Source organism: Furipterus horrens, unplaced genomic scaffold, assembly GCF_987537825.1.
Source record: "Furipterus horrens unplaced genomic scaffold, mFurHor1.1.pri manual_scaffold_4, whole genome shotgun sequence".
NCBI lineage: Eukaryota > Metazoa > Chordata > Mammalia > Chiroptera > Furipteridae > Furipterus > Furipterus horrens.
In genome coordinates, this window is record NW_028327174.1 from 12,095,469 (window position 1) to 12,111,773 (window position 16,305).

The 16,305-nt window shown below is 38.4% G+C and overlaps 1 protein-coding gene across 4 annotated transcripts in view; it reads right to left on the minus strand.

Moving 5' to 3' along the window:
- RIC8B (RIC8 guanine nucleotide exchange factor B) overlaps positions 1–16,305 on the minus strand; it is a 100,524-nt gene that overhangs the window by 81,499 nt on the left and 2,720 nt on the right. For all 4 annotated transcript variants that reach the window (XR_016510427.1, XM_090272567.1, XM_090272565.1 and 1 more), the window contains exon 2: positions 10,479–10,526. Coding sequence is in view for 3 of the 4 variants with exons in the window: in XM_090272567.1 (XP_090128693.1) it covers positions 10,479–10,526 (48 nt within the window). In the remaining variant the exon portion in view is untranslated. The remainder of the gene's footprint in view (positions 1–10,478; positions 10,527–16,305) is intronic.

Genomic DNA, 16,305 nt, shown 5'->3' on the forward strand with positions numbered 1-16,305 from the left:
TCCCACCAATAACATATGACAGTTCTAATTTCCCCACATCCTTGCCTGACTTTTTGATTCTAGCCATACCAGAAGTGCAAAATGGTTAGATCATTTGTGGTTTTGATTCGCATTTCCCTGATAATGAATGATGCTGAATACCTTTTCTTATGTTTACTGCCATTTGTGTATCTCCTTTGGAAAAGTCTTTTCAGATCCTTTGCCCATTTTTAAAATGGGTTATCTTTTTATTAAGTTCTTTATATATTCTAGATACAAGTCTCTTATAAGATATGATCTGCCCGTTCTATGGAATGTCGTTTCCCATTCTCAATAGGGGCCTTTGAAGCACAAAAGTCAACCTTGATGAAGTACAATTCACCTATTTTTTCTTTTGTTGTCATATCTAAGAATCCACTGCCAAATTTCTAGCCATGGAGATTTATCCCTATGTTTTCTTCTAGAGTTTTACGGCTTTAGTTTTACATTTAGGTCTGACTCATTTTGAATTAATTTTTTAATATAATGTGAGGTAAATGTTCAACTACATTCTTTTATTTATTTTTTAAAAGATTTTTATTTATTTATTTTTTTAGAAGGGGGAAGGGAGAGAGGGAGAAAAACATCAATGTGCGAGAGAAACATTGACTGGTTACCTCTCGCATGCTCGCAACAGGGACCTGGCCAGCAACCCAGGCCTGTGCCCTAGCTGGGAATGGAACTGGCAAACCTTCAGTTGGCAGGCTGGTGCTTAACCCACTGTGCCACATCAGCCAGGGCTCAGCTACATTCTTTTATATGTGGCTGTATAACTGTCATGACACCATTTGTTCAAAAATGATTCTTTCCCCATTGAATGGTCTTGTCAACCTTGTCAAAAATTAATTGGTCATAGACACTTAAGTTCATTTCTGGATTCTCAAAACTATTCCTTTGATATGTATATATATATATATATATATATAATTTATATTTATACTTATCTATCCTCATGATAGTACCACACTGTCTTAATTATTGTTGTTTTATACTAAGTTTTGAAATTGGAATTCTGAGTCCTCCAAATCTGTTCTCTTCAAGGCTGTTATAGCTGGTCTAAATTCCATGCAGTTCCATATGAATCTCAGAACTGGCTCATCAATTTCTAAAAAGAAGCTACCTAAGATTCTAAAAGGCATTGCACTGAATCGGTAGATCAATGTGGGAAGTACAGCCATCTTAGCCATAGTAAGTCTTCCAATCCATGAACATGGGATGTTTCTCCATTTATTTAGATCTTCTTTAATTTCTTTCAACAATGTTTTATAGTTCCCTACAAAACTGAGTTATTTCTTTAGTTGTTCTAGAGCTTACTTGGTATATGTATCTTACCTGAATCAGCTCAATTTATAGTAACTTAATTCCAGTAAGACATATAAATGTTACTTCTATATGATGCTATTTTCTTTTCTTTCTGTGGCATTATTGTTATATATACAAGGTCTGTCCAGAAAAAGTCCAGCCACTGTTAATATAGCAAAAAGTTTGCAAGACATCGATGTAACCTGGCAATCAAGAGAGTGGACTGGAATGCGCATGCATGAACAATGACAACTTCACTGTACTAATCAGTGGGGGCAGTAGATGCCATTGAGCATATGTACTGTGTGGCCACCGCATTTAAAATAACTGAGCGAGTACAGCAATGAATCTGCATCAAATTTTGCATTAAGCTTGAACATTCCTCCACGGAAACTATTCAGATGACTCAGAAGGCCGCAGCTATGGGCAACTGATGATCGGCAGTTTCATCACAATGTGCCCACTCATACATGACGTCTCCTACAGAGTTTTCTGGTGAAACATCAAATCACCCAGGTGACTCAGCCCCCTCCTACAGTAGCCCAGATTTGGTGCCCTGTGACTTTTGGCTTTTCCCAAAACTAAAATCACCTTTGAAAGGGAAGAGATTTCAGACCATCAATGAGATTCAAGAAAATACGACAGGGGTGCTGATGACGACTGCGAGAACTGTGTGAGGTCCCACGGTGCCTACTTTGAAGGGGACTGAGGCATCAGTGTCCTGTGTACAATGTTTCCTGTATCTTGTATCTTTTTCAATAAATATGTCTATTTTTCATTTTACATGGCTAGATACCTTCTGAACAGACCTCATATATCTATAAATGTTTCAAATTCAACAATACAATTATTACTTTATATAGTTTTGTCTTTTAGACACCAGAGAAAGTAGAGCAAGGATATATACTTATAGCTTTTGTTATATTAGCTTTCTTACTTATCATTTCTGGTTATCTTAATGTGTTCTTGAGGATACAAGTTACTATCTGGAGTCACTTTCTTCATGCAATCAATACAGGTTTGGTCTCAGCCACCTTTGTGCTGTTTTGGTAAATACATGATATTTCTATGTTACTAGCTCAACAAATTATATACATATTGTCAAATTATACACATATTGTTTTATATGAATGCTTTGAAAAATCAGTTGAGAAGAAATATGCACTTATATTGTCTTTTACAATTACATAATTACCTCTACCAGTGCTCTTTGTATGGATTTAAACTGCTGTTTGGAGTCACTTGCTTTCAGTCTGAAAAACTTGCAGTATTTCATATAAGGTGGGTCTTGAGTAAATTCTTTCAATTTTTTATATTGCTGGTATCTTTATTCCTCCTGTATTGTTAAAGGAGAGCCCTGCTGGATATAGGATTCTCAGTTGAGGTTTTTTCTTTGATCTCCTTAAATGTTATTCCACTGCCACTAACCTACATTTCTGATGAAAAGTCAGCTGTGTATCTCATTGAGGTTTTCTTATAAGTGGCAAGTCAGTTTTCTCTTGCTGCTTTCGAGATTTTCTCATCTTTGGCTTTCAGCATTTTTACTATGATGTACTGATTTTGGATCTCTTTGAGTATATCCTACTTATGTATTATTGAGCTTCCTGGATACGTAAGCTGTTTTCCAATACATTTGGCAAGTTTTTAGCCAGTATTTCTTCAAATACTACTTCTCCTTTTTCTTTCTCCTCTTTTCTGGTATTCCCATTATACATGTGCTGGTACATTAAGGTTGTCCCACAATTACCTGAGGCTTTCTTCATTTTTCCTTTATTTTTTCTCTGTTCTTCACCCTGTATACTCTTTATTGCTCTATCTTCAAGTTCGCTTATTCTTTCTTCACCAGTTTGAACCTAGCATTGAGCCCCTAAATGAACTTCTACTTCAGTTATTGTATTTTATTGCACTTTTAATGCCAAAATTTCCATTTGGTTTTTTTTAATAATTTATATCTTTCTATTGATATTCTACAGTTGATGTGACATTTCATCGAACCTTGCACTACTTCTTTAATCATGATAGATATGAATATATTTATAATGGCTACTTTGAACTCTTTTAAATCCAATATCTGGTCATTCTCACAGGCAGTTTCCATTGCCTGAATTTTTCCACAGTATAGGTTATTCTTTCCTGTTTCTCTGCATGTCTCATCTGGGTGGGAGCAGGGAGAATTGCACATTTTAGATAATATATTGTAGTAACACTGGGTAATGTCCCTACCCTCCAAGACTTGATATGGTTATTTGCCTGTTTATTTGTCCAGAGACTGGCTGAATTATTTCAGTGAAGCATAATCTCCCCTCTGTATTTGCAAGGGCTTGCCCTTGGTAGGCCCACCTTCATCCTGGGATGACAGTGGCTTTGGTAGGTCTCTCCTCTTTTACTTTCTCTTTTTCTGACCACACCCTGCTCTGCTGTTAAGCTCCACTAACTGCCAGGCTGACTGATCTATTGTCTTCAACAATATCCAGGGGCATAAACTTCTCTGCAAACTTAAAATTCTATTATTAGGGCTCCTTTGAAGAGATAGTTCCCAAGGTCAGTATTTAAGATTTGTTCTAACCACAGGAGGGTTCCTTTCAGCTGTCTTTTCCCCTTTCTCTCTAGCAAACCAGCCACCTTCTGGTTACCTGTGTCTTCAATGAATTGGTCAACCTCTTCCCAATTGCATTTCACCACAACCCGTACCCTCAGTGATGAACTTCACACTCTTGTTATAACTGAAGCTGATTCCTTTGGGGAGAGATTTCGAGCTCTGTTATAAGGTCTGCTTGTTCCTCTGGGCAAAATCTCTGAGCCCTGGTTCTGATGATGGAAGCAGAGACAATGGCATACTTCTCTCTGGGTAACACCTCCTTGAGAGAGCAGTTGGAGGGGGTGGGTTAGCAGCAGCTTGCCTCTCCCAGGGTGGAACCTGTATGCCACCAACAGGGCCAAGGGCAGCTGGGTCCCCACTGTCCTTAAGGGTGCCACACCAAGGATACAGCCTGTGTCCCATGAGTGGGGGCTAGGTGAAAGGATGAAGACCCCATCTCTCAGCTGCACTAAGAATTTAGTCTCAGCAGCAGGTAGCTGAGGTGGGATAAAAAATGCTGAGCTTATCCCCTGTGCTTACTGGGAAGAAAGCCCTCCAACTTTGAGCTGATGAAGAGGAAGCTCTGTGTTCTTGGTTGCATCAGTTTGGAGGAGTTTCCATCAGGCCTTAATTCAAATACCACAGACTTTCACTTTTCTTACTGAGTTTTAGTAGATTTTCTTGAATAAGTATCTCTTCATTGACTGTAGGCTCTTAGGATGATTTCCAGATTATTTTTAAAAATGAGTTTTTACTAGTGTAATTGGAGATCAGATCCATAGAACTCCTCACACTGTTATGGCTGGAAGAGGAAGTTCTTGATGAGTTTTTTTGTATGAGAAAATGGACCTGAAGCTCTAAAGTACAAATTAGAGAAACCATTCTTATCATTCCCAGGGAGCTTTCCTAAAATATGATCCAAAGATCATGTATAGGCTGCCACATTATGGACTAAGTCAGAAGAGCTATTCTGTTCTTTCTCCCTACATTTATCCTTCTATGCCTTTGCAGAACATTTGAAATAAAAAATGGAGTCTGAAATGAAATATTGTTTTATTTTGAATTACTGTGAGGCATTCATCCTGGCCTACAATACAATTCATCACCTCTAGTCAGATTTTATGCCAGTTCACAGATGGATGAAAACTTTAAAAAATAAAAGGTACAGGATGTCACTGGTAGTGTGTGTGTGTGTTAAAGATATTGAAAATGTTTATCTTTAAAGTTACTGGTTTCTAAATGTGAATTGTACTTGTATCATGTATCAAAGTATTCCCTAAGATAAAGACACCAAATAAAATGAGTCAAATTTGCAAGGCATATGAAGCTCATTTTTTTTAGTGGAAATTAGTTTAACAACTTCAAATGACTAAGTATGTGTGAAAGGCTTTCAGAAACAATATCCATGCCTCAAGTTATTCCCAAGCATGGATCCATACTATAGGATTAATGTTACGATGCTGGCACATTTTCCATAGGGGAATCTAATATGAAATTTTACCCATTCATTTTCTATAGTCCACAATGGTAATCCTCAGTATGCACCTGTAGCTGAGAAAGGGCCAAACCAAACACCACAGGCAAACAAGTAACTTAGGAACCAAAGCCTAAGACAGCACCTGGAATACAGAAATCCTGAAAAGACTCTGTGTTCATAAAAATTCATTTCATGCCATAAACTGGCTCTATACATAATATTATCTCTAAATGTAATAATATTTTCATGCTCCCCTAAAAAGAATGTGTAAGATAATCAAGAAGGCTCAACTTTAGAGAAAAAATAATTTTAAATTTATTTTTATTTATTTAATTAATTTATCTATTTTAAAAAGAGGGGAAGGGAGGGAGAAAGAGAGAGAGAGAAACACCAATGTGTGGTTGCCTCTCACGCACCCACAACTGGGGACCTGACCCGCAGGCTCAGGCATGTGCCCTGACTGGGAATTGAACCGGCACCCTTCTGGTTTGCAGGCCAGCACTCAATCCACTGAACCACACCAGCCAGGGCAAAAAATGTTTTTTTAAATAAGTATTGGTCTTTGCTTATGCCTCCAATCACACTATTATAAAAAATGTAATATATAACATGTTATGTATTATGTTTTATACCATTATAATCTATTATAACATAATAGAAAAGTTTAAATTACAGAAAAGGTAAAGAAAAATGTCATCCACAGTAATTATATTCAAATAGTCACTATTTTGTGACTTTTCTTGCAGTCACTTTTCTTTGCATAATTTTTATTAGTTTAACATGGCTGTGATCATACTGTACGGATACATTTGTATCCTCCTTTTTCAGGATAAACAACATTATGGGGTGTACTTGAGATTCTGCTGTATAGTTAAAGAGAATATCAAACTCAACACTAAACAATATGTACAACCACAGGAATTCTGGCCTCCTCTCAGTTTCTAAGTTCCTTTCATTTATGTAACAGGCGTTTATATTACAGGTGTCGATTTTGTGCCACATGTAGTACAGGAGGAGGAAAATACAATGAGAAGTAAGCAAGAGTGTTCTTGTCCTCAAAGAATTCTCGACTCAGCAGTTACTGTCTGCCTTCACAGAAATATGCGCTTACCTCTGTGAGTTTGAAGGTAATATTTGCTTGAAATTTGGCTATTTTTAACTTCAGGGTTTTTTTAGGAAAATTACTATACACAAAAGCTTATCTCAGACAAGTTTTCCACATTTTATCCAGTTGGGTCCTCATCTTACAGGTGAAAGAGCTGCAATTTTTTCCCTCATTTTATGACATGTATTTTTCAACATTTATTGCAATTATTAGTACTCTACTGGTCTTGAGATCAGTTGTATTTTAAAAACCAATATAAGAGCTTCCATTTCTTCAAGGTGTACATTTTCAAATTCATCATACCTAGCCTCCATCCTACATATTTGCATGATGTATTTGTTTATGTGCTGGTAGATAATCACCAATTTAGGTAGAAAATGTAAAGTAAATGCTTCAATAAGCACAGGTGCTTATATCCAAATCTATAATGACCCACATGCACCTGGAATTATTTGCATATACGCACAAACATTAGCAGTTGTATCTGACTTTGTTTTATCTGGAAAAATTTAAGCACTCCTGGTCGGCAATTTCCTTTGCTATCTTTCAATTTAAGTCTTAGTTGCCTAAATGGTGTCTCAAGGTATGAAATAAGATAAAACAAGGTATTGAGTCATAATTTCAAACCTTATGAAATACACATTAAGTGGTAATGAGTGGGAGCACTGAGCAGTGAAGGTACTGCACACAACAGGCAGAAAATCTGTTTTCTACCTGAAGCTCCACCACTAACTAGTTACACGAACGCTGGCAAGTTGTCATTAATATGATCCTCGGTTTCTTATCAATAAAATAGGGATGGTGACATTCTTGCCATACTAAGAGCATTAGTGCCTAACTATTACAAAGCAAATCTTTGTAAAAATGCAAAATACTACATAAAAATCTCAGTATAATTTTTATCTTTTGAAAGGCTCTGTTCCCTTGCATTTACTTCTAAGGTGTCACAAAGGTTTTACATAAGAAAAGTGCTGTGTTTTTCAGAGATAGCACCCGTAATTTATCAAAAGGGGTGCTGCAGGTACCAAGCAGCGACTGTATGAAGGCTCCAGGGACATGTTTAGGAAAGAGAAAGAGAGAACTCGAGTAGCAAAACAAATTGGATGGTAATTTGCTTTCCTCTTATTTTCAGACTGAGTTTAATGTGGAGACATGCCTACTATTATGTGTCTCTCTACATCAAGAACCTAAACTGTTAGGATATAGATCCTTTAGAGCAGTCCAACAGTTTTGATTTCAAACTCCTTGTAGGGCCTTAGGCATGAAAGAGTCACTAATAGTTTTAACCCCTGAAGACTTAAATGGTTTTGTTTGTCAATGTTTTTCCATTACTGAAGATTACCTAGCTAAGTCCCTAACGAGATTTGTTTGTATCAGAGCTCCCAGGAAGCAGAAATCTGCACACTATAATTGAAAATAATACCATTACAATAGTTACTCTCTCCAAAGATCTAAAAGCCAGTAAAACACAATTCTTTGAAAATTTAGGTTTTGCTACTATTCTATAAGAAATAAATATGCTTAATTAATAACTGTGGGAATTTTTTTTTCCTTAACTGAAATTTACATGAAACGGGGGAATCTCTGTCTTCATGTATTTACTTTGACCAGTAAAAACACTACCAAAAATTCTAGCACCTGGTTCCCATACAGATGTAGTATGGATTCTCCCAACTAAACTAAAAAAAAGCAGTTACCTTCCTAGCCTGAATACTTATTATATGTTAATACGTTCTTGTTAACAACATGCTTCTTTTATTTTCACTTACTTCTATCCCATAATTGTCTGTCTCTGTCCCTCCCCCTCTCTCTTTACCAATTAAAATAATCCATTATGTAGACATACCTTAGCTTCTTCAAATACTCCCTAGTTGCTGGGCACTTGGTTGTTTCCAATGTTTTGCTCATGTGTACAATGCTTCAATGAATAACTGTTTACTTGACTTCAACCTATCCACAAAACAGATTTCTAAGAGTGGCACTGCCTGGCCAAAGGGCAAAATGCATCTGTAATTTTGGTAGATACTGCCAGTTTTTGTTCCATAGCAGTTGAGCCATTTTGCACTCCCACCAAATGTTTAAGTACTTGCTTCCTAAGGTCCATCTATAAAAATACACATGCATGGATCCCACCCCCAAATTCTGACTCAATAAAGAGTCAAGTTTGAGTGGGCTTATCTTTAAAAAGTTCCCCAGACAGCACATTCCTAGACGAGCACCCCTGTTCTAAAAGGTATGCTAGTCTTTTTACACTGTTCGAATCCAAAAGAAAATCAGAGTTAAATCTTTTAACTTCCAAAGTTTATACTCCATGTCACTCATTCAATAATCTTTATTTAGTAATCCTCACCCAAGGACATGCTTATTGATTTTAGAGAGAGGGAAAGGGAGGGAGAGAGGGAGAGAAACATCAATGTGAGAGAGGAACACCGATTGGTTGCCTCTTGTATGAGCCTCAACCAGGACCAAACCCACAACCTAGGCATGTGCCCTGACTAGGAATCAAAAGCATGACCTTTTGGTTTACAGGACAGCGCTCCAACCAACTGAGCCACACTGGCCAGGGCCAGTAGTACTTTTTGAGTGCCTATTATGTTCTGGGCCCTCTACGTGCAGAGGACATAAAGATAAATAGTAGTATCTGTCATCAAGGAGTTTGCAGGGCCTAATAATGAGAGATACAGATAAATCATTAAAAGATAATGTATAAGCATAGTGTTACAGATTTACATAGAATTTTATAGGAATACTGAAAAAGGATATTTCATCCTAACAGGAATGCCAGAGGAGGCTTCCTGAAGGATGTGCTCCTGGAGCTCCACAGGATTAACCAAGTTAAAAGGAGTAGAGGTATATATGAAGGAACTGTCATTCTGAGTAGAAAACAACATATGCAAAGGGAGAAAATAAGAAACAGAAGGGATGTGTGTGTCACTGTGAACAGTTCACATTGCTACAGCATAAAATACAAGGGAGAGAAGCAAGCTGCAGAAGTAGGCACAGATCAGGTCGCTAAGCATCTAGTATGTCACGTTTAGGAGCTCGACCTGATAGGCAAAAAAGTCACTCAAGGGTTTTAAAGACTGGGAGTGACACGACCAGACTGTTCTAGATTGATGGACAATGGACTGATGGGCACATAACTAGAAAAAGAAAGGGCAGTTAGGAAACCGGTGCAGTAATCCAGATGAAAACTTGAATTAGGGCTAAAGAAATTGTAAGAGATGAAATGAGCAGGACGGAGATATTAGATGTTGGGGGCGGAGGTGAACAGAAGGATGATTTCAACGTATCATCAAACCGCTACCAGGAAAGTGCTAGATTTGAGCTATTTTTCCAGCAGCAGTGACAGGTTTACAATTATTCAATCATACTCTCTTACCCGGTCTTGGCATTTATGAGGCCAGGGATAGAAGTACGCAGCCCAGCAAAACAGATAAAACTACTGAGCTTCTCCTTTCGCATCACGCTCTAATCAGCAAACTAAAACCACCATAGGCACCCCAACAGGGAAGCGCGTTATCGCGTGGTCATCTCTCTGATGCACCTCCTCTTACCATTCCTCTATCGGTGAGTCTCTTGACTTCATTTTCCTATGTCCATGAAGTGACCTAGACAATTGCTGACAACATAACTGTGGGCACAGGGAACAACATGTGGCTAATGGTCAGCAGCATGAACAGCTGTTGTCCTAAAAATGAACCCAAAAACCAAGCTTTACAATATTAGCAAAACATTTTGGGCAGCCTGCAGTCCTGTCATTAAACAAACCCTTCCCCCTGCCCTGATTTATCCAAGTGTAATGGTCCTGTGCAGTGGAGCAGGGGTGAGTTGTGTGTACTAACCCTGGCACCTGCTTTCTTCTCAGAGTTCCTAAAAACGAACTGGGAGAAAATCAAAAACTAAATAGCCATCGGATGAAAACAAGTCCACTGTTCAGAAAGTCCATGAATGAAATCCACACACGCACATGAACACACAGTAACATTAAGGCTTACCTTTCTTTTATCTTCATCTGTTGGTTCAAATTTGAAAGTAGCCCTATGCTGAGGGGAGGAAAAAGGGAAATAATGTCATTTTAAATATGCAGATTCTTTATTTTGGCTATGTTTAAAAACATATAATAATGTCTCTATAAAAATGTTGCTTTCCCATATCATATCTCACTATTCTTATTAAAGTGAGAGAGATGGGCATGTAAGCAAATAATTTTAAGCAGTATGAAAAGGCTACAGCAGAAATATACATATCAATGAGCACAGAGTACCAAGCCTCTAGCTCTGCCCAGGGAAATCTGGAATGCTTTGCATGCAGTAGGGAGAATCTGAACTGGACCTTGAGGTATGAATAGAAGTTTTCCAGGAGGCAAAAGGAAAGCATTGTAGGAACAGAAACAAAGGCTCAGATGTGTGAAACAGTACAATATACTTGTGAAATAAGCAGCTGTGTCAGACCGAACACAGGACACATGGCAGGGGTCGGGGAATGAAGGAGGATGAGAGTGGAAAAGCTGCCTGGACGGAGACGTGGAAGGCATTCCAATGCTGCTGCCGAGTTTGTACTTCCCTTTTCATGGGCAATGCGAAGTCATCAGAAAACCATATATAGGGAAGGGAATATTCAGAAAAATATCCTGCAAAAATGAGGGTTTAAATCATGGCTCCATACTTACTTACTAGTTACTTGAGCAATTCACAAACTCTCCCTAACTGGATTTCTCATGTGAAAAGATGGGATTCCTAGTTCACAAAGCCGCCATAAGGGTTAAAACAGCTACAGCATAGAACACACCATCTCGGTGCCTGGCATATAATAAACAGTAAATATTAGGATTACAATGATGGTGATGCCAATAATACTGAGGGGAAAAAATAACGGGAAGAAAAGAGTGTCATGACTCCTAAAATGATTGGTGACAACACTGTATTTTCCACCCTGTAGTTAAAATAGATGATGGAGTAAGCTGACTTGTCTACTGTCACAGAAAGAGTGATGCTACCCAAAAACTAGAGCACAAAATTCCTCATCCTCCTCTCAAGTTTTATTCAGAAGAACCAAGCACTTTTATGAATCCTAAGCTTTCCTTAAAAAAACAACAACAACAACAAAATACTCTCCACTGAACATCTCTCTGCCTTTCCTTTGTATTTCCCTCACTGGCCACACTAACAAACATTTACTGGCAAACCACCAAGAGCTAAGTACATTGAGTACTAAAGATATCATCATTACAGGTGGTTCTGTATTGGCAGCTTTGGAGAAAAAGCAATTTTTGAAATTAAACAGAAGGGAGAAGAAATGTCGATACAGCAGCAGTTCTGAATGTAAGAAATGGTCAGAGGGAAGGCTCAGAGGTTAAGAGAGAAGGGTCATTTGAGGTAACCTCAGAGAGACTGCTTCACATATGGTATGCAGAACAATTAAAATGAATTATGTCAGGTGGTAACAGGTTGAATTTTAAAATTTATACCCCAACTGGAAGCTAGGGAACAGGCACACAGGAGAAGCCTCTGAGGAAAGTGTAAACAGTGCAGCATTCTGGGATATTTTGGTCAGCAGCTGACAGGCCAGAGAAAAGGAGAGCAAGACTGAAGATATAAAGCCCTCTGAGGAATGGGCATCGATTATCCAAGCATGATACTGCTGGCAGCAGCATGAACTGACACAAACTTGAAAAGGGAAAGTGATGTGGCAACACATATCACAAACCATAAAAATATTCACACCCTTTGACCCAGAACTTCTCCTCCTAGGAATTTACACTCATGAAACCATCCAGGAGAGAAAAATGACATATGTAAGCACATCCGCTGCAGTGCCGTCTAAGATTATAGAAGAGAATCGCGACAATCCAGCAAGATGAGACCGATGAAATAAATCGCTGTGCGGCCCCAACAGAATACTATACTGCCATTTAAAAAGTGGCTGAAAAGCCCTGTAACACCGTGGACAGTTACTTACGATGGCATCAAGGGAAAGAAGAGTAAAACATCAGGCTATACGTCTATGTCTGTGATTAAAGTACCTACATAAATACATGGATACAGTCGAACAAAGGCTTGAGGGTTAAAATGTAAATATCGTATAAAAGCAAATGGATAGGGGTGGTGAAATTTCTAGGGGTTTTTTTTTTTTTTTTTTTTTGATAACTTACTGTTGGTATATTATTTTTCTAATTAAAAGAGATATTTTAAAAATAAAAGATGAATGAATGAATGAGGAAGGAAAAAAGAACAGACAAGTTGTAAACCTGAAGGCTATTGCTTAGGAATTTATAGACCTGAGGTTTAGTAAAAACTAACATTAGATAAAAAGATAAAGAAGCACCAGACATCAGGTTAAGCTTGTAAACTGAAGCTCAGTATAGGTCCAATACAAAAGAAAAGAAATAATTGTACTTAGAAACCAAGAAAGCTTATTCTTTGCCGTTATATGTGAATTCTACAAATTATCTGAAACAAATGTACCTATCTGCCAATATATTGATTCCCCTAAACATTTTTCAGGATTTATGGTAAGGGAATAGAAAAAGAAATCTTTTGGGAAGACCCTCATTAAGTTATATATTTTAAACAGTTTCTACGTAGAATTAGTCTTTTAAGGTGATAATTTAAAATAGTACCAAGGACTGATTTTTCTATTGCTTTTTAAATGCAAGGCTGGTCCCATCATAAAACCACAACAAGGAAGGAAGGAAGAAAAGCTTTCAAAAGTCCTGTTTAACTAGTATGAGGGCTTAACTTAATTAGAAAATATACTGGTATGTGAGACAGTAAGATTGAATTTTGAATGTGCCAATCTATTCAGAAACTCAGCTCTCTGAGATTGCTTGGATCCAAAGATATTTAAGGCTGTCTTCTTTTATCCAACTTAGATCAGCCCTCATCTCTTCAATACCTCTAACCTTTATTCTCCCCACTTTCTACAGCCGAAAGGAAGGGGAAGGGGGGAACTAATGCCTTTCTTGAGCTGCCAGCCAACAGTCAACCACCTCACCTCCTTTATACGTTTAATTTTCAGACTAACAGGAGCAATAAGTCAAATATAAACTAAAGGGTAAAACCATTGTTCACCTAAGAGACCTAGTAAGGTAAGAAAAGCTCAGTGACAGAGCAGACTCATTATGAAGATACCCCGCTGTATGGTCCAAAAAGTTCAGGCTCAGGAGTCAGAGAGCATTGGGTTAAGAGTCCAGACCTGCCGCTTACTAAAGTGTGGCCGTGGTCAAGTTGCCCAAATATTCTACCTGCCAGAATTTCCTTCCTTATGTACAGCACCTTGTGCATAGCAGGTGTTCAGTTAAGTGGCCAGTATTGTTATTACTGTATGGCCTATGAAGTGGGCAAAAACCAAACTACGGTACTTATGGCAAGGGAACTAGGAGTTATTTCATAATTTCCAAAGATACCCTTAAATGGTACCGATACCAGGGCATTAACCTGACTGGGGTGCGGTGTGCGTGTGTTGCTGTGTTTCACGAACAGAGATTAGTTCTATAACTAAATGCCAGTAATTGAAATTATACAACCCAATCTGGAAATAAGAACAAGGTGTAACAAAGGAACAGCCCACTAAACAAGCTCCTCTGCAAAAATCTCTGGAATGAACTCAAGAGTCAGAATTCAACCTCAAAGTGGAAAGCAAAATGTCCTCTTACATGGTACAGAATATTTATATGCCCTATTCAGATGTGGAGGCTCTATTTCTAGAACTGTCCTAATGTTAGGTCCCTATACATCAGGTTCTTCTAGCACATATTAAGACCTCACTGCTATCGCTGTGGTTTTCCTCTCTTATGAGGATTATTCTTGGAGACCTACCTGCCTATATCTTAAATAATGTTACCTTTCTTTGTCCGTAAACTTGCCATATTTCTAGTGTAGAATCCTATTGGAGCTTGCTATGGGGAAACACATGCCCAGGTGGCTTCTACAGCCACCAGTCTCTGGTTGTCATCCTAGCTGATGACTCTAGGCCTCAGTTTCTTCACCTATTAACTGAAGGAGTTGGACCCAATTATCTTTGGGGTTCCTTCTAGTCTAAATGTCCTATGATACTACTGTGTAGCTTGCAGTCCTGGACCACCATTTACTGTTGATAATCATAACGATGGCAACCAACCTCTCTACTAAAGCTTCATCAGAATAGGCCCTGAAAAAGGAGGTGATTGGACAGCGTAGATTAGCACAATACGTACTTCCCATAATAGCTCATTCTATAACTGGAGTGGAGGTGGTCAGGGTCCAACAGTAGAGAAAGAAAGTAGTATATTGACTCTGAAAAACCTTTCTCTTCTGTGCTCAAAAACACAGAACAGACAGGGTAAAGGCAACAAGGCCTTGCAGAAACAGCCCTGGGTATGAACTCTTAAGATCAGGTCTGCCACTTCTAGCCATGTGCCCTGGAGCTCATAGTCACTTTGTCTTTCTGAACTTCAATTTCCTAACCCTCCCCAAGGGGATACTTACATCTCCCTCATACGTTTTTTTAAATCCTCACCCAAATATATGTTTTTATTGATTTTAGAGAGATAGGGGGGGGGAGAGAGAAATAGAGAAACATCAATATGAGAAACATTGATTGGTTGCCTCCTCTATGTTCCCCAATGGGAATCAAACCTACAAACTTTTGGTGTATGGGATGACACTCCAACCAACTAAGTCACCAAGCTAGGGCTCCCTCATAAGTTTTAATATAAGAGGATTACAGTGGTACCTCGGTACTCATCGTTAACTCGTTCCAGAACTTGTGGCAAGTGCTGAAACCGACCGAGTACCAAACGATAAAGCATTTTCTCGAGGGGCAGTGTCTTGACTCATACAAGTTCTAGTAAGTGTGACAAGTCCTGAGTAGGTGCTGAGTGCTGAAACATTTTTTCTCACCAAAATGTGACAAGTACAGGGTTTGATGAGTTCTGAAGCCAACAAGTAGCTAGGTACGACTGTATTTGTAACAACATGTGAAAGCACCTAGGATAATACATAGGAAACAGCAGGCGCTCAAGAAACGTTAATGGGTGAAGTGAGAAGAGTGGAAAAAGAACAACTACTCTTCCTATTTCTGAAAACTACTTTCCTATGCTGAGTCAACCTGCTGACGTTCTTGAGAAGCAGACAAGTTTCGTTTTTTCCTGGGATAAATAGATCTTCCCTCTCCCCATGATAACTAGGGTCAATGAACGAAGCAAGAAGGCTTGGAAATTAGAGTCTCTGTAACACAGCAGAAATTAGACGTTGTTACCTGGAGCTCTAAACATGGTACACGGTATTTTGCTACCCATCAGAAAGTGTAAGGGTCAAGTAAAAAGAGAAAGAATGAGGTCTATTCCCCAATTTCTTTTATGTCAACCATGTCAACTCAGTGGCACACATTTAATTCCTGCCTTTTATTTTGTTCAAAAACTAACAATTATGGGTTCTTTCTGAGAACCAGGCACTATTCTATATGCTTTACACACGTAACTCATTTAATCCTGACAGCAAACCTATGATGTAGGTACCATTATTATCCCTGGTTTGGTAGAATGAGTAAACTGAGATACAGGAAAGTTAAGTAACTTGCCCTAGGCCACACAAATGGTAAATTGAGAATCAAGAGTCCAGGCAGTGCAGTCTGGTTTGAGACCCTGTGCTTGGGCCACAGGACCTCTTGAGTACCTTGATCATTAGAAATGTAACTTACTGAGCGAATGCTTCCAGGTGCACTGTGCTCAGTGTCTGGCATTATACATCATTTAACGTAAGTCTCAGAATAACTTAGGTGACATTATTCCTATTTTACAGATAAGGAAACTGAGACACAGGTTTAAAATAACTTATCCATAGT